We start from the raw sequence: 18724 nt of genomic DNA, 5'->3' as shown, positions 1-18724 counted from the left end.
TACCATGCTCACCAACACCATCCTCATCGTCTTCGTCATCACAATTATTATTGTCATGGACAGTACCATGCTCACCAACACCATCCTCATCGTCTTCGTCATCACAATTATTATTGTCATGGACAGTACCATGCTCACCAACACCATCATCATCGTCTTCGTCATCACAATTATTATTGTCATGGACAGTACCATGCTCACCAACACCATCATCATCGTCTTCGTCATCACAATTATTATTGTCATGGACAGTACCATGCTCACCAACACCATCATCATCGTCTTCGTCATCACAATTATTATTGTCATGGACAGTACCATGCTCACCAACACCATCATCATCGTCTTCGTCATCACAATTATTATTGTCATGGACAGTACCATGCTCACCAACACCATCATCATCGTCTTCGTCATCACAATTATTATTGTCATGGACAGTACCATGCTCACCAACACCATCCTCATCGTCTTCGTCATCACAATTATTATTGTCATGGACAGTACCATGCTCACCAACACCATCCTCATCGTCTTCGTCATCACAATTATTATTGTCATGGACAGTACCATGCTCACCAACACCATCCTCATCGTCTTCGTCATCACAATTATTATTGTCATGGACAGTACCATGCTCACCAACACCATCCTCATCGTCTTCGTCATCACAATTATTATTGTCATGGACAGTACCATGCTCACCAACACCATCATCATCGTCTTCGTCATCACAATTATTATTGTCATGGACAGTACCATGCTCACCAACACCATCCTCATCGTCTTCGTCATCACAATTATTATTGTCATGGACAGTACCATGCTCACCAACACCATCCTCATCGTCTTCGTCATCACAATTATTATTGTCATGGACAGTACCATGCTCACCAACACCATCATCATCGTCTTCGTCATCACAATTATTATTGTCATGGACAGTACCATGCTCACCAACACCATCATCATCGTCTTCGTCATCACAATTATTATTGTCATGGACAGTACCATGCTCACCAACACCATCATCATCGTCTTCGTCATCACAATTATTATTGTCATGGACAGTACCATGCTCACCAACACCATCATCATCGTCTTCGTCATCACAATTATTATTGTCATGGACAGTACCATGCTCACCAACACCATCATCATCGTCTTCGTCATCACAATTATTATTGTCATGGACAGTACCATGCTCACCAACACCATCATCATTGTTGTAATTGTGATTGTCATCATCATATTCAGCATGACATCCAAACCCTGAAGGTTGGAACCTATGATGACAAAGTAATAGTACTGTAACTTAAACACGAGGTTCCTCTATAAAAGGGAAAGCTCCTCCAACCTCAAGGATGGAATTTGCAATTATAATCAGAACAATGCCACAATAACAGCCACAAATTATAAGTCTCCTTTAAAAAATGCTTATCCCTGAGCCTCAGTCGTTTGGAATAAAACTATTTTTGTACAGGTAGCAAGACAATTGTGTTAAGAGATTGATAAATAAGTGATTTGCTGTCCAATCACATTTTTGGTGCAAAATTTTAAAAAAATATAACTAAATTATTACTTCCCTGTTATTAAAATTCTTATATTTTTAGAGTGCTCACAGCTTGTTATAGCATTATTTTACTATAAATAGAAACAGTTTAGGTTTACAAGTCTAGGGATGAATCTGAAATTTGAATTTAGCGCTCAGAGCAATTGTCCTGACATTTTGACTCATTGATGGCTGATTGATAACTGATTGTTCTTGAGCCCGGGGGTGGGAGGAGCTTTCCCTTTTATAGTGGAACCTTGTGTTTAGCAGTTTGTATCACCACAAAATCCAACCAGAAATGATATCATTTGTTTGCAGTGCTCATTACGAGACTTTGGACGAGATTCCCTGGAGAAAGAATTCCGAACCCTTCTCAACCGACACAGCAAGCCAGTCCCTCCAAACACTATCCTTGATAGCATAGGGGAGGGGGAGATGGAGGAAGGTAAAAATTTAGCATAGGGGAGGGGGGAGGAAGGTAAAAATTTAGCATAGGGGAGGGGGAGAAAGGTAAAAATTTAGCATAGAGGAGGGGGGAGGAAGGTAAATATTTAGCATAGGGGAGGGGGAGGAAGGTAAAAATTTATTATAGGGTAGGGTGGAGGAAGGTAAAAAATAAGCATAGGGGAGGGGTAGGAAGGTAGAAATTTAGCATAGGGGAGGGGGAGGAAGGACAAAAAAAATCGCATAGGTGAGGGGGGAGGAAGGAAAAAAATTAGCATAGGGGAGGAAGGTAAAAGTTTAGCATAGGGGAGGGGGGAGGTAAAAATCTAGCATAGGGGAGGGGAAGGAAGGTAAAAGTTTAGCATAGGGAGGTAAAAATTTAGCATAGGGGAGGGGAAGGAAGGTATAAGACTATTCTACATTGGAAAGCAAGGGGGAGGGGGACAGGGTAAATGCCAATCCGGCTAGGAAGGGAGGTCACACAAGGATTAATCTGAGGTGTATTTTTTCATTTATTTTAAATTTGGGAGCAAAGTAAGTTAACCACAAAACAATGGAAAAAGCTACTACGTGAAAATTCCCATTACATTACAAGGGTAAGCCAGTATATGTTTTTTTACCAGGGCAAGTAGCAGAGGATGTGAAGATAGAACACTTGTCAGGTAATGTCGAAAATTCACTACTATTTTAGAATTATTATCACCAACATCACAAACACCAACACCATCATCATTGTTGTTATAATCACCATCGTTATTATTGCATCACTGCACCATCTTTAACGTCATCATCAAAATCAATACAACCCTCGCCATTATTATCACCACCATCATCACCTTTGCTTTATAATCACCGTTGTCATTATTGCATCATCTTCACCACCATCATCACCATCAATACAACCCTTGTCATCATTATAACCACCATCATCATCATTATTGCATTGCTGCATTCCTATATAACTGCATAATCTTCAACATCATTATCAGTACAGCCCTTGCCATTATAATCAACAACATCATTATCAACATTACCACCATAACATAAACCATCATCACCACCATCATCATCATTATAGTTATAATCACCATCGTTATTATTATCATTATCAACATCACCATAACATAAACCATTATCATTATTATAGTTATAATCACCATTATCATTATCCACTAAATCCCTGAAGTTGTCATTCCCTGTGGAATATCATACATGTGGACATTTGTTGTCCAGATAAAGTAATTGAGGACCTGAGTACCATCTCCCACTGGCTGGTAGGACCTGGCAAAGGAGGAAAAGGTGACATATCAGGTAATAATACAACTATACCATGCTAGATATTTAACAAATACATGTACAGGGTGTCTCAAAAGTTTGTGCCCCTTTTTAAAATATCGTTATTTCCAGCCTGCATGTGTACTCAAGCTGGAAAACCAAATAAATCTACAGCAGTACTTATTTTCTACCATAGTTGGTAGCAAAAAATAGGGGGATATGAAAAGTTTTTTTCTTTCTCCCCAAAAGTGTTGTGCCTGCGCCAAATCAAATAAACTTTACCGCCATTTTTTAGCACAAAGATATTGAATATTCTCCTCCATTTTAAAGGCTTTTTCTCAAAGAAAACAGCATAGAAAGAGAAATGAATCCTCTACAAGCTAGAAAAAAAGCTCAAGCAGCTATTCTTAGATCAAATGTATTTTTGTTAAAAGAAATTGCAAAAATTCATGAAAAGTCGGAGAGATGGGTAAAAAAATGGTCCCGGGAAACTGACTTCAATGACAAAAGACGAACAGGAAGGCCATCTATTTTATCTGATTCTGCAAAGAAAATGATCAAAAAGGCAAATACAAAAGAGGTAACTCATTGAGGAAGATTTCCAAAGATCTCAAAGGTAAAAAAATTAAAGTCTCGAAGAATACAGTTCAACGATATATGAAGGGGAAAGGATGGAAACCTATGAACCGCCAGAAGAAGCCATTGTTAAGTGTCAAGCAACAGGCAACTCGGTTAAAATTTGCCAAAATGTATAAGAAGCTTACAGCCCAAGACTGGGATAACATTCTCTTTTCTGACGAATGTCCCAAGTATCTATTTAACCTTCCAAATCCGAAGAAGTATGGGAAAGCCAGGAAAGCCAAGTTCCTCCGGCATACCAGGTGAAAAAGAGCTCTAAAGGGGATGATGTGGGGCTGAGTGACTGGTCGGGGATTAACAAATCTCCACTCCATTCCCCAAAACCAAACCTTGACTTCAAAGTACTACGTTTCTCAGATATTGGAGAAGGAAGTAGACCCTTTTTTATCGAGACAATCAACAACAGGAAACCTTCAAATAGGAAGCTTTTTGATAGAAATGAAAATATGATCTTCGTACAAAATGGCGCTCCAGTGCATACAGCAAGACCAAAGACTGGTGCAGCAAGAACTTGCCGGGGTTCATAAAAAAAAAAGACTGGCCACCAAATTCTCCTGATCTGAATATAGTCAAAAACGTTTTGGGTCTGATAGATCAATCAGTTTACAGGGATCCTCAACCAATGACGCCGAATGGCCTGAAGAAGCGTCTTCGCGAAGCCTGGAGAAATGTACCAAGTGCCACATTACAAGCGTTGTCTCAGTCCATGCCCAAGTGCATGAGAAACGTCATAAAATGCAAAGGCCGACACTCTGGAGTGTTAATTTGCTTTGGTCATCTCTTGAAAAAGGGTTACGAACTTTTGAGACGCCTTTAGATCTAGATTTTGCATGTGTGTGTCCTCTTATAGATACACAGATAATGTCACAGCATGACATGAACAAAACGTTACGCAACAAGAAGCAGTTGAGTTGTGTGACTGTTGTTCATGACATTCTGTGACATCATCTGTGTATCTATCAGAGGACAGGTGGACAAAAAATAGAGATCTAGCTATTTGTTTTATAACCACTAAAAATGTTTTCTAAAGTTTCAATCTAGTTTTAGGGAGCATATATGTGTGTCCTGACCAATCAGAGCGCGCAATTTCCTAATGTTGTTGTATAAATCTTTTTAAAGTTATTATAAGAAAAACTGAATCTGGATAAGCAGTAGGTACCTCTATAAAGCTGCCAACCTTGAAACTGTAAAAAAGTGGTTCTTAATAGAGAAATTTTTATTTTTGGCCTCCTTATCTGAGCTTGCCGCTTGATAAAGTTTGGCCTCTTAATAGCTGGTACCACTGTCTGTTGCTGACGCTGCCTGCAATTTGTCAATGCTGTGAGAGGCCGATTAAACCAACGATTGATCGATTGATTTATTGTAGTTAACCCAAATTAATATTTCTGATTTCAGATTTTATGAGTATGTATGCACAGATCAGATCTAGCTCCTTACTCAGGTCTATGCAAGGGTAAGCTTTATCAATCAACAAAATGCCAAATATGAGAGAGCGTTCATTTTCCATAGCCTTATTTTGGGGAGCTATTGTAATATTCTCAATTGAAATTGGTAAAAAAAAAGAAAACTGTTGTGAAATAGTGATGTTTACCATTTTGTTACATGAGCCTTTCAGGTGTTGTTTTTAACGAAAAATTAGCCATCATAGTGGCCCGCTTGGATTTTGAGCAAATTAAGAAGGAGTTACATACATACATACATAAACTTTATTTAAGTGTCAAAAGTGTTTAGCTAAAAAAGCTAATTGTGGACACTATAAAAAATAAATAGTCAGATAATTAATAAATAGTATGATTTAGAATCTAATCAAGCTATATTTAAAATATTAAAAATATTATAGAAAACTATACGTATTATACATATTAATATAATATATTATATACACAAACACTATATAGACGAACTATCACAGGGTTAAATTATATACAGGCTGTGCCGATTTCTGGTGCAATTTTATCCCAAATAATGACCGGTAGTAGGCACCATGATAGTATGATGGAAAGATGTATGACTAGAGCTTTGTAGCATCTTCAGAGTTTTAAACCCTTTTTGTATGTTCCACAGATTGAAAGAGGCAATAATCGAACAAGAATCTGGAGTAGTAAGTATTATATTTTTTCCTAGCAAATGCAGTAACAAATCAAATTCTTAATTCTGATTGATTCTGGTTGCATACAATAGCTGTATTTTCCTTTCTCTGCCTCCTCTCTCAGGCACGGTAACCATGTTCACCATGCCAGTCAAACAACTGTGACCTTGGTCAAAAAAATGCTGAGCTTTTTGTCACAATTTTTCTTAATATGGCCATCCCATCAGCCAAAAAATACTAAAGTAACGTACAATATATCTTTCTTTTGTCATATGGATTTCCCCTTCCTGTAATTTACCTGTTGGCTTGTTGTTTTCAGCAAGTGGGCGGAAAGTTCAAAGCTGGTTCAGGTAAACTTGAAATAAAATGGCCACGAAAGGTAAAATGAATCCACATAAATACTGTACGTTACCCACAAACAGTTTAAAGTGGAAATTAAAGTTAAGTATTGTAAGTTTTGTCGCTATGTTATGTTATGCTATGTTATGCTATTTTATGCTATGTTATGCTATGTTATGCTATGTTATGCTATGTTATGCTATGTTTATGCTATGTTATGCTATTTTATGCTGTGTTATGCTATGTTTATGCTATGTTATGCTATTTTATGCTATGTTATGCTATGTTATGCTATGTTATGCTAAGCCGGTTGTAGTTTATTGATTAAATGTTGTAACAGGTGTTGGCACTCCGACTAGAAAGGGAACAACAAAGAAAAAAGAGTGAGTTCTTGATTTAAAGCTCAGATAGTTTTTACGTCTAAACTTGGACAAGCGAAACATTCATTATTCCCAAGTATTTTGTTTTTTAAGTGTTCAATAAACTTTTTTAAGTATTTAATATGATCATGCTCGAAGATCCAATGTACCTTTGGTGAAACATGTTGAATTAAATTGTAATGTCATCTACAAAACAGTTGTTCTGAGGGTTGGCTAAGCTAGACAAAAGTAGGCAAACATTTAAGCTCAACCAAAGCCTTTTATTGTTGCCTCAAAAGGATGGAAATTGAGATGGAAATAAAGTTAATAGCTTGAAATACAAAGTATTTGGTGTGGAAGAATTATCATGGTATAAATGCACTGAATTTTACCCTAATAACCCATACATCTGCCTTGTCTGCAGAATCCGACGAGTTCCTTCAAAGCCACACGAATATGGTAAGTACAAAACCATGAAGTATAGTGTTGAGGCAACGCGATTTCTATAGGGTTGCCTTGAAAATTCGTTTTAACCCCTAGAACACAGTTTTCTTTTTTTTGCGGATTCTCTGGACCCATAGTTCTTTTGTGTGTATTTTTTTAGCAAGATTCGCCTATAAAATTCTAGTTAAAATAGTTAAAATTTTTCAGATTTTTCACCATTGATTCTTGAAGTATCCAAAAACGATAATTTCGTTGAAAAACCTTTTGTTTCAATTTGTTTCAAAGTAGGCCTTTTTGGCATAAGTTTACTGGATTAATCTTTGTGGTTTTACTTTTGTTTCACCAAATTCAGCTGTGAAATATTTGGTTATTGCTTCAAAATACTCTAGAGAGACCTTCCCAAACAGTACCAGAATTTGCTTGGTAGAGCAATACACAATGCAAAGCAAATGCTGGTTGAGCTTCTCTTAGCTTCTTAAAACATGGTGTATTAACATTTGCCAAGTAATGCCTCATGTTTTCACTGATAACTGCTGCTGTTGGAACAATCCATGAGTCTGTGTCATGGATGGAGTGGAAGTAGTTGTTTTAACGCATTTCGTGGATGAATGAATAATTGTATTCACAGCACGACGAGCAACAGCCCTCTCCCTACAAACAGTGGCGCTTGACTCCAAGGATGGGAAGGAAGAGGAAGAGTAAGTGTGCGTTTGTGGGGAAAAATAGGTGCGAGGGTGCTTGAAGGTTTCGTAATAAATGCACTTCATAAATTCTGCTCATGACTTGTGAAAAAAATAGTTTTGTGACAAAACGATAAGCACTGTGTGCAAAATTACAAACTGGCATCACAATTGATAAAAAATAACACACTTCATTACTAACAGGTGTGCTTTTTGAATAAAAGTTGCTGAGAAGAGCAATGAGAAGAAAATACTTCAAAGTATTTAGCATAGTCCCTACCAATTTCGCGGGTTTCCTTGGCTTGAGGATTAACCGTGAGAAAGAATGGGATCTGGGACGGTTTCACGTGACATCACACCTCCAAACCCACCACAGGAAACCCATTTTAACGCTAGGTGGGAAAAGCACATTTGATTACCTCTTTTTCATTTCAGAGACATCAATGCGAACACCTTCATCATATCTTGTAAGGCGCTCATGTCATTGATGGCTGTAAGTACAAATATCCTCTTATGCCAAATACCAAGTGTGAGGAAGGAGCCATTTTCATCGGCAGATATGGGGAAGCTGTTTCGACATTTTCTTTCTTATTTGGTTTATGAAGCATAAAACTTTGTTAACCATTTAATTTTTTTTTAATATCCTCTCATTTGTCTTTCAATAAAAAGAATAAAAATAAAACTAATGACAAAGAAATGTCTAATGTGAGTCACACGTTTTTGACATCTTTTGATCCTCTCATGGGAGTCATTCGGTTTTGTTTCCAGAGTGAAGTTGACTTGATGAAGCCGATTATCCCAGAGGATCACCAGAACGCTATCTTTGACAAGCTGATCCAGGCTGCTCTTGAAGCCTTCATGACTGAAGGAGAGGTAAGGGAAGCGTGTCATCATCATCATCGTCACCATAATCATCGTCATCATCGTCACCATAATCATCATCATCATCGTCACCATTATCATCGTCACCATAATCGTCATCATCATCGTCACCATAATAAAAATCATCATCGTCACCATAATCGGATCACACGATGTTTCTTGTAAAGACGACACGATTGAGACGACACGATCGTCACAATCGTTGATTTCGTCATCGTGTCGATCGTCACGATGTCAACGATCATCGTCAACATCGTCACGATCTACACGATCATTTTTCGACTTTAAAATTCGATTGAGACGATGGTTTCTATTGACACGATACTCATTTCCGAATTTTGGCAATCGGGAATTTTCGCTAGAGTTTCCGAGCTCCCATTCGAAAATCAAATTGAATATAAATAAATATAGATTATATAAGTTATAATTGGAGAAATTTGGCATTAGCAAAAAAAAGGTATTAGATTCATAAAAATAAATGTTGAAGATGAGGAAGTTTTCCGCTGTTTGTTTTGCCTCGGACGTGCGCTATTTTTCAAACCAAAGTTACGTTACAGGCACGTACACAGGGGGGTGCCAAGGGTGCGAGGTGCAAGGAACCCCCCCCCCTTGGCTGCCAAAAAGTGGGTCATTTCTTTTTAAGGAATCTTTAAATACTATGCTTTTTCCATATGACACCTATGACAGCGAAACCCCCCTCGGCCAATCCTAGGAACGCCCCTGCGCTATATGGAAAATTATGGAACAGAAATTTGAAAATAGGCTGGAGTTTTTCTTCTGATTTTTTAACCTTCGAAAGGAAAAAAAACTAATAATAAATATATTGCTTTATGAATCTGCTCATTTTTGTACAATCTAGCGAAATGTCTCTGGTCATGTCACTTGTCGTTACAAATCTAATTTAGCATGAAAGAGCCCACCACAGAGTACTTTGATTACTTACACCAGCAGTTTGTCTAACAAAAGGACGGTTGCTGAAAAAGGGAAGCGTGGTTACTTCATATAGCGATTCTTCTTATTAACAGAGTAGTCTACTCGTCGCTTTTCAACAAAATAATATAACAGTTTTGATAGCATAAGTTATCCATTTATTTTCACACTTAATCTGTTAATTTACAAAATACAATTTTCGCATATAAATAACAAGATTTATTAGAAATCAAACAATTTACATAAAAATTAGGATGCAGAAAAATAAACAACAACAAAAAAAACCAAATATTTTCAATTTAACTGTAACACTTTCGACGTATTTCCAGGGGATAACAAAGAATTGCTCTCTTGATTTTACACATTCTTTTTTATGTTTATTTCATTTTCTGGCTTTCCTTTCTCTTCATTCTTTGTCGACTCGGACATGCCAACCTAAAAAAAAGCAAAACAAATGCGAGTACCTTTTCACTTTCATACACACACTCGACACTTGTACCTTCCCTGTCAGGTAAATGTCACTCCTGGCAACAACACCCTCAAGTCCAGGCACACAACGCTTGTACCTTCCCTGTCAGGTAAATGTCACTCCTGGCAACAACACCCTCAAGTCCAGGCACACGACACTTGTACCTTCCCTGTCAGGTAAATGTCACTCCTGGCAACAACACCATCAAGTCCAGGCACACGACACTTGCACCTTCCCTGTCAGGTAAATGTCACTCCTGGCAACAACACCCTTCAGTCCAGGCACACGACGCTTGTACCTTCCCTGTCAGGTAAATGTCACTCCTGGCAACAACACCCTCAAGTCCAGGCACACGAAGCTTGTACCTTCCCTGTTAGGTAAATGTCACTCCTGGCAACAACACCCTTCATTCCAGGCACACGACACTTGTACCTCCCCTGTCAGGTAAATGTCACTCCTGGCAACAACACCCTCAAGTCCAGGCACACGACACTTGCACCTTCCCTGTCAGGTAAATGTCACTCCTGGCAACAACACCCTCAAGTCCAGGCACACGACGCTTGTACCTTCCCTGTCAGGTAAATGTCACTCCTGGCAACAACACCCTCAAGTCCAGGCACACAACGCTTGTACCTTCCCTGTCAGGTAAATGTCACTCCTGGCAACAACACCCTCAAGTCCAGGCACACAACGCTTGTACCTTCCCTGTCAGGTAAATGTCACTCCTGGCAACAACACCCTCAAGTCCAGGCACACGACGCTTGTAATTTCCCTGTCAAGTAAATGTCACTCCTGGCAACAACACCCTCAAGTCCAGGCACACGACACTTGCACCTTCCCTGTCAGGTAAATGTCACTCCTGGCAACAACACCCTCAAGTCCAGGCACACGACACTTGCACCTTGTCAGGCCGGTCATCCCAGCTCTAAGTGCTTTTGGATACTAAATGGGCTCGTTAAGTACAAACTGTACTCACCTTAGTCTTTTTTTTTTAAACTTTGCATGCTACCTTAAAAAAAGAAATGAAAGTGTGGTTAATTTAAACATGTGACTGTTGTACAAATAGCCTTAGTATCAGGCGGTTATAATTTTTAAATGTTAGACAGGAAAAATGAAATGACCCCTGACACAAATATTGGACACAACTCCTGCTTTATACCGGTACTACAGAGGACCGACAATGACGGCAATGATGTTTACTTGATTGGATTGCTGAAAAGTCCGCAATATAGTCTGGTAGGACTGTAGAATGTAGTACTCTCCCCGAAGCAATAACGATAAAAGTGCCTGACACTCGACCCTAGACATTTGACAGGGCCTGTAAAATAATTGTTGCTTTTCTCTTTACCTCATTTCTTTTCCCTCCTTTTGCTTTCCCGCTGTCTCCGTCTCAGCCTCTTCAGTTTCTTTCTCAAATCCCCTAATTCCTCTTCTTTCTTTCTCAATAGCTCCATCTTCTTCTCAATTTCTTCCTCTAGGTCCTGTATCTCTCTCTCTCTCTCTACTCCTCAACTTTTTGCAATTCTTTTTTTTGCTGTTGTCTTCTGTTCCACTCTCAGTTTTTCTTTTTCTTTTTCGTTCTTGGCTTCGTGTATGGCTTTTATTCCCTAAACCCTTCTATTACTCCTTTTGGAAGTATTTCTTCAAGACACCTGGAATTACCATTAATTAATACCCCTTGGATCTTGTTATTTCTCCCTTGGATTTACCAATTTCCCCCCTCCCCCTTCAATATGACTTTTCCTAGTTTTCCCCCTCGGGTAAATCATTATATAAGCCCATGGATTTTTCTTTTTTGCCCCTTTGACAATTCTGTTCTCACTCCCCCTCCCAGAATTTCAGGCCCCTCAATAGGAAATGGGTTTTTAGGCCCCCAAATAAATAGAATTGTCTAGTATAAACAAAATGATGTTTGCTTATTTTAACCTTTTGTTTGTGTTCCATAATGGCCACATGGACTTCAACTTTTTCTACATCCGGAACTTGAAAATTGAAGGTGGCTGCTTGTCCTTTGGCCAGCTTTAAATTAGTATCTTTTTTTTTCATATCTCCAATCATCATCCTGTTAAATAGAAACAAAGCATATTAACAGTTTTAAAGGTGAAGCATTATTTACTTTAATTACAAAATTTTTTTTAAGAAGCAGTGAAAGTGACTGTCAATATCATTATTTGCTTTTTTGTCTGTAATTTAGATTACCCTGAATGGAACTGGATTATTTGAATAAACACTTTAAAATAAGGCATACCTCGAAGGCAAGAAAAAGGGAGCCCATGGTGATTATCTGATCGTTCTTAGAGACCCCTGCTAGACCAAGGTCCTCTCACTCCATAGTAGCAACAAGTGATTTTGGTATATTATCTATGTTGTTATATAAAAACTATGTTCTGCATCTAACTTAACAATGTAACAATGATTTATACTGAAATGCCCAGTTTTGAAGATGATTAGCCTACTATGGTCTGCCATTTTTTTAATACCCTTAACTGAGCTTTCAGGCCTAAGAAACACATTCAGTTGTATAAATCTTGTAACATTCAACTATCATGCAAACTTTTACCTACTCATTAAATATATTTCAATGAGCAGGCCTCCCCAAATATCATGCTTTTGCAAGGGATTATTGGTGAACCAGGGCATCAAAGTCATTACCTGTTACCTGGTATTACATAAAATGCCTCCCAACAACAAATTTCAGAAAAAAAAACTTACACTATATTTACATCAACTTTGTCATCACAAAGGTGGTGAACATGAAACAATTCTGTCTCAGGTGCATACTTCAGCTTCCACAAGTGCGACTCTGCTCCAAATTGCTTACTCTCTAAAGGTTTGCCTTGCTTTAGTGCCCTTTCACTGGCACCTTTAAATGAGAATATCTCCCATGTCTTGGTCGACATAATGGTTTCTATTAACAAAGCAAAAAAAAAAAATTAAATCCAGCCAACAGAATCATTTCCATTGTGTAACCTATCTGGTTTTTACCACAATGTAACCTTTGCAAACTATTAAGGTAGACAGCTAAAGTTGTGTTGTTTATATTGTGTCTATGCGGCTGGTTTGATCTTTCTTGGTCAAGCGCCATGGATTTGTGGTTTCAACTGCCAAAGCTCACACTCACAGCAATGTACTAATAAACAGACCATGCCATCAAATTTAAATTGTGCATGTATATATTTGAGCCAATATTGATGTGATTACAAACTCTGGATTCCAAAACCTCACTCTCAATTCTAAAGCATCACTCTCAATTCCAAAACATCACTCTCAATTCTAAAGCATCACTCACTTCCTCAATTCTAAAGCATCCCTTCTAAATAAAAAATCTCACTCTCAATTCCAAAGTCACACACTCAATTCCAAAACTTCACTCAGCATATTTGGCAAACGATGATCGGCTAGATGCAAAGAAGTGATCATTTGAGCATATAATATGAAACGAGTGCAACGGTGATGAGAGTTACAGTTAAGTATAATAAATAAAGTTGATAAGAGTAACGGTTATTCACTCGCATACACTCTCATAGAGTTGAACAAGAAGTAAGTTATAAGCTTCAGTAGAAGGTTCTTATCAGCTCTCAGCTACCGTGCGGCTTTAGGATTTCGGAGATACAACAGAGAGTAAACAACCAAGTCAGACTAACTGATATGCTCCAATTACTCACCTTTTAACGTAGATGAATGCTGGTTGAGAATATTAACAGCTATTTTGGAAATTGGTAGTGAGATGCCTTGGTTTCGGCTTAAGGGGAAGGAAAAAAAAGCTCGGGGTCGTGTTACTTAATTACCAGGCGGCGGCGGTTCATAGCGCGTCGTTTGAAAGGTCAAAAGCGCTTTATTATCTATAATCACGTAAGGTCTAATTCTCTATTATACTTGGTTCCGAGGGGTAAGCCTCTTTTCCCCGGAAAACTGTCCCATTTATTAACAGTTATAATGACATTGATTAGTATGATCAACCATAGTGAAGGCGAATAGTATTCTACCAAAGCAGACAAGGCTAGCATAGCTGACATCGGACACTTGCGGTAATAGGATCCTGGCTCACTGAAAGGATGCGAGCGAGTTCAGGGCGACTCATGGTTGAATGATTATGTTTATTTCGGGACAATACGCGACACGGCAAATTACAGATATTTTCAGCTGCGCTTTAAGATATCTACTGTAGATTTTATGTAAAGATTTACCAGGACAGCGACACTGCGGCAACTCTTATCGGCAATTATCGCTTTTGCGTTGTGCCAGGCATAATCCGTGGTTTTCTTTATTTCCGCTGATGGCTTTCGTTTGTAAGGCTGATACACAATAAATAGAATGTTCAGCAAGAAATTTCCCTTCACTTAGTATCGATGTACTATTTAAAACACGTGCAGTAGTAGCAGTGTTTTATCGGGTATAAAATTTCGTACCCGATAAAACACGTGACGCGAATGTTAAGTGCGACTGGGAAGCCATTAGTCCAACATTCGGTGCTAAGTCCAGTGGCCCAGTTTCACTGTTACGATTAACTCATCCAATTTCAATAGGCGCTTTGACCAATCGAGGTGGAAACACAAAGTCTATGTTCATCAGGGAGTCAAAGCTAGTCCATCAGTGAATTAAAAATATACTCAAGAGCACTCAATGCCTAAAATAGTACTTCATTGATTAGATGTAAAGTCGAAAGTATGCATGTTGCGTTCCTGGGAATCCAGATAACTACAGTAGACACAGAGTAGACAATGAAACAAATTTTGTTGAAATGGAATGAATTCAGGCATTCCTCGAGCGCTGTTGAGTTGACAACAACATGCCTCCGAAGTCGCAGTTTATACCGCGAAACACTGAAGATCAAAAATACTTTGGAAGACTATGTAGTCCAAAGTCGGACACGTGAGGATTTTACCACACAGTTATATCTCTGGGGACTTGCCTATGTAAAAGCCTACTCACGTGTCTAAAGAGGGTCATCCGATTGGTCGAATCACCTATTGAATATGGATGAGTTAACAGTAACAGTGAATGAACCCAGTACTGAAATCTTGAATGGCTTCCCAGTCACATGTAGAGAATGTTGAAAATCATGTACTGTTTTTCATGTGGATTTCGATTATCTAACTGACAATTAATTTCAGTTATCACGAAAAGATATGGGAACCAATCTCGGATCAGGCTCGAAGTTGTGTCAGTATTGTTCAATCAAAAAGAATGAGTAAATAACAGCTACTTTATTTGCCCCTACCCTTAGATTCTCTATTTGTATTGCCCCAAAAGAAAAATAGTTATTCCACCATGAGTCGCTCTGAGCTCGCTCTCACCCTTTCAGTGAGCCAGGATCTTTACTGCAAGTGTCCGGCTGGGCTAGCCTTGTCTGCTTTGCCAGAATACTACTCACCTGCAGTATGGTTAATCATACTAATCAATATCATTCATATCAGTTAGACCTTATTAGACCTTATGTGATTATAAATAATAAAACTCAGGTGTAATTACATATGACATGGCAATTTACAAGGCCATTATCTGGACAACATATTAAATTTCCTGACATGTAGCTTCCATACCCCCCATCCCCAATATGGTGGGTGGCGGCGGGTCATACCCCACCCCCCTAAATCGGGACCCTAGCTTGGCAGATTGTTATGACCTCGTCTCTTACCAACGAATTAAAAGCCCATATTCCATTTAACCTGAGTAGTTTTCTGGTGCTTTCTGGACTGGTTAACCGAAGATAACGCACCCGAAAATGTTTTTTCCAAAGCCCTATCCCATAATACTGCTGTTTTTGGCGTATTCCTGCCTTAGCCTCAGCATGGATCGGTATTATATATTATATATTTTTTGGGAAGAGGCTTAATTCAACTCTAATTTGATAAAATACAGATTTCCACTTTTAGAACTGTGGAGACAATTTAGTTCAGTCTTGAGTTTGCCAATTGTTTGGCTTGTCGTAATGTATAGAGAGGGAGGGGGGGGGGGGAGGGGGAGAGGGGGATCCTAAATAATTTGTGATCATTAACCCCCCTCCACCTGATAGCAATTTCACTGTCCCTAAGACAGGGCTAGTTCAGGCAAAATAGAAAGGGGTTGCTATTGAATGTGATAAAATGTCATCGCGAAAGCCAACCTTGGTCGCTTGGGGAGGGGGGGGGGCTTCGTGTAAAACTGCAACTTGCTTCTCAAAGTCGTAGCTTGATAGTAGTGCACAGGCGCGAACACCGGGGGGCAAAAAGTGGATCGTGAAATACTATATTTTTTTAGCATATGATTCCTATGACTGCGCACTGCCCCCCACCCCCCACCCTCTTCGTCAATCCTGGGAACGCGCCTGGTATGGTGCATGCAGCATCAAGCAATCTGAACATGGGAAAGCTGATTTGAAAAACTCAAACAAGCCTATAATAGCCATTTCTACAATTTAAAGAGCACATGATCTAAAAAGGGGCTAGAACAACGAAGGAAAGGTGTGCACATTTTGTTGACGCCGATCTTCCCGCCACATTAATATACATAGTGCACGTAAATTTCTATCACCCAAAAAGGTATTCATAAAAAGCCACCAATGCATTCCGGTTTCTTGTGGGTAAAGGACTTTGCCTTTTCCAAAAAAAACAAAAAAAAACAAAAACAAAACACGTGTTTTCCACTCTTGATGGACTGCTCTGTGTAGACATCAAACACCACATCGTTGCGCCCGATGCCCTTTCCTTTATTCGGGGCCTCATTCGTCTCTAGCTATTTGGCTCTTCTGCAAGTTATTTTGCTTAGCTGCTGTGCCCTCAATGTAGCCCGTATCTTTAGGTTGCCGCAGAAAGTTGCTGCGGTATTCAGCAATTAATCAATACTTTATGAACTGCCGCCAGTTAAGAAGGGCCCCCCCGAATGGTCCCCCGATATTTTGAAGTGCTCGCAGTTTTTGGCTAATGCTCGCATGCTCGCGCCTTTTTTGCGGCCTAAAAATGCTCGGTCTACCATAAAATACGGGGTGCTCGCAAGGTCGCAAGTGCTCACCAAAGACCATTTAGGGGCCCTTTAAGACTGAATCCCATATAAACCATGAGTTAGCGTGTCTTTGTTAACCGTTTCTTCGCACTTGGTTGACTAACATCTTGCCAAACGCGCTGTTCTTACATGGCAGCCCGACGGAAAAAGAAAAATAGACAACTTTGAGGAGGTCGGTGGAAAAGGAGAGAGCAGAGGCAGGATGGAAATCTTGGGAAGAAGATGATAGGTGAGGTAAACGCGCTGTTGTCTCCATTCTGCATTGAAGATCCCCCTGATCTGTTTAAAGCTGTGACATGAAGACCTCTGTATATTGACGGGGTATATTTCGAAGACGTATCCAGAGAGGCTTACCGAAGATACTCAATGTGTTGTTTGGAAAGGTATCCAAATTTTTCGTATGGAGAAGCTCTCTGAAAGCATCTTTTTCTAGACCTGTGGATTCCTCGTGGTTTGCTGCTAGGCAGGGTCTAAAACACCTCCACATCTCAATGCCAGGTCCCTCAGACCACTATCTTAAAATGTCTTTTCTATGATTGAGAGCAGCCTACAGCACGTGTGTAAAGTACCAATTCTCACTGAAAAACGACTCAAAATTTGTGTCAATCCAATTCCTTTTCAACTTTAGTGGAGACGTTCTTGAGCAAGTCGGCTCGGCCATGATCTTAGAACATTGGAGACTTAGCTGAATTCCTCATTTCACGTTGATGGGATTTTTAATGTATTTATACCATTTAAACAAAAAAGAAATGTACTTTTATAATACCCTCCTTAAACTGTTTTTTTTTTAACTATACCAGCACAGTGGGACTCTGTATGCTCTAAAGATTTACTGTGTAGAATATCGGAACTACAAAAACGGACATCGCGGTTGTTTGTGAAGTCCAGAGCTTTAACCGTCCCAATTTTAAACCAACTCCAGCTTTTACCTTTTAAAGGCGAAGCTATGATCTCTAAATGTGATCTCTAAAGGAACTGTACCTTCCTTACTATCTTATAGTAGTATTACTACTATTATACTATTACTATTACTATTACCATTACCATTACCATTACCATTACCATTACCATTACCATTACCATTACCATTGCCATTGCTATTGCTACTTTTATCTTGAAGTAATATATATCTTATAGATAGTTTTGCCCTAAAAAATGTATAGCACCACGCTATCGTGGAAAAACTGAAGGGGGAAAACGTTTACTGTTTCTTCAATCAAACCCTGGAACAAACTGCCGACAACACTCAAAAGGAAAGCCACACTAAAATCTTCAAAATCAACCGTACGACAAAATATTCTGAGCTTGGCTTCTACTGGGTGAGACTTGCTCAATGTCAGGAAACGCTTGCCACGCAGGCTATAACTTAACATGATTCTGACTGAGATTAGAAACCTACTGCACTTGGGTTTGTTACATTGTTATAGTTTGTATAGATTGTGTTACTGGTGCCACGCCTACCTCGGCACACAAAGATCTCTATACTTTAGTCCCTAAGAACAATACGATTTTCATGATCTTATGTTTAACTTCCCATTTTCTTTGACGGTATTTTTGCTTTTTTTTTTCAATAATTGAGTATATTGTACATGGTCATCTAAAAGGACCCAAAAATCCCTTTAAACGCCTTTTCATGTGTTG

At 39.0% G+C, this 18724-nt stretch overlaps 1 protein-coding gene and 1 long non-coding RNA gene across 3 annotated transcripts in view; one reads left to right on the top strand and one right to left on the bottom strand.

Moving 5' to 3' along the window:
* LOC5520620 (exocyst complex component 7) overlaps positions 1 to 18724 on the top strand; it is a 37998-nt gene that overhangs the window by 5419 nt on the left and 13855 nt on the right. Inside the window, exons 6-16 of the mRNA XM_048720008.1 lie at positions 1871 to 1997; positions 2620 to 2658; positions 3230 to 3307; positions 5306 to 5363; positions 5975 to 6011; positions 6319 to 6349; positions 6679 to 6721; positions 7122 to 7156; positions 7770 to 7839; positions 8257 to 8314; positions 8590 to 8694. Of these exons, the coding sequence (XP_048575965.1) occupies positions 1871 to 1997; positions 2620 to 2658; positions 3230 to 3307; positions 5306 to 5363; positions 5975 to 6011; positions 6319 to 6349; positions 6679 to 6721; positions 7122 to 7156; positions 7770 to 7839; positions 8257 to 8314; positions 8590 to 8694 (681 nt within the window). The remainder of the gene's footprint in view (positions 1 to 1870; positions 1998 to 2619; positions 2659 to 3229; positions 3308 to 5305; positions 5364 to 5974; positions 6012 to 6318; positions 6350 to 6678; positions 6722 to 7121; positions 7157 to 7769; positions 7840 to 8256; positions 8315 to 8589; positions 8695 to 18724) is intronic.
* Positions 9769 to 14918, bottom strand: LOC116609276. Of its 2 annotated transcripts, XR_007305267.1 has the most exons (6): positions 13768 to 13890; positions 12815 to 13010; positions 12029 to 12164; positions 11451 to 11754; positions 11079 to 11111; positions 9769 to 10068 (listed from the first exon to the last, which is right to left on the bottom strand). It is a non-coding gene; the product is annotated as an uncharacterized LOC116609276 (long non-coding RNA). The 2 variants fall into 2 exon arrangements; XR_007305266.1 differs by having other exon boundaries at positions 11451 to 12164; positions 13768 to 14918.

The sequence above is a fragment of the Nematostella vectensis genome, chromosome 12, assembly GCF_932526225.1.
Source record: "Nematostella vectensis chromosome 12, jaNemVect1.1, whole genome shotgun sequence".
NCBI lineage: Eukaryota > Metazoa > Cnidaria > Anthozoa > Actiniaria > Edwardsiidae > Nematostella > Nematostella vectensis.
This window is presented reverse-complemented; position numbering and strand designations above follow the sequence as displayed.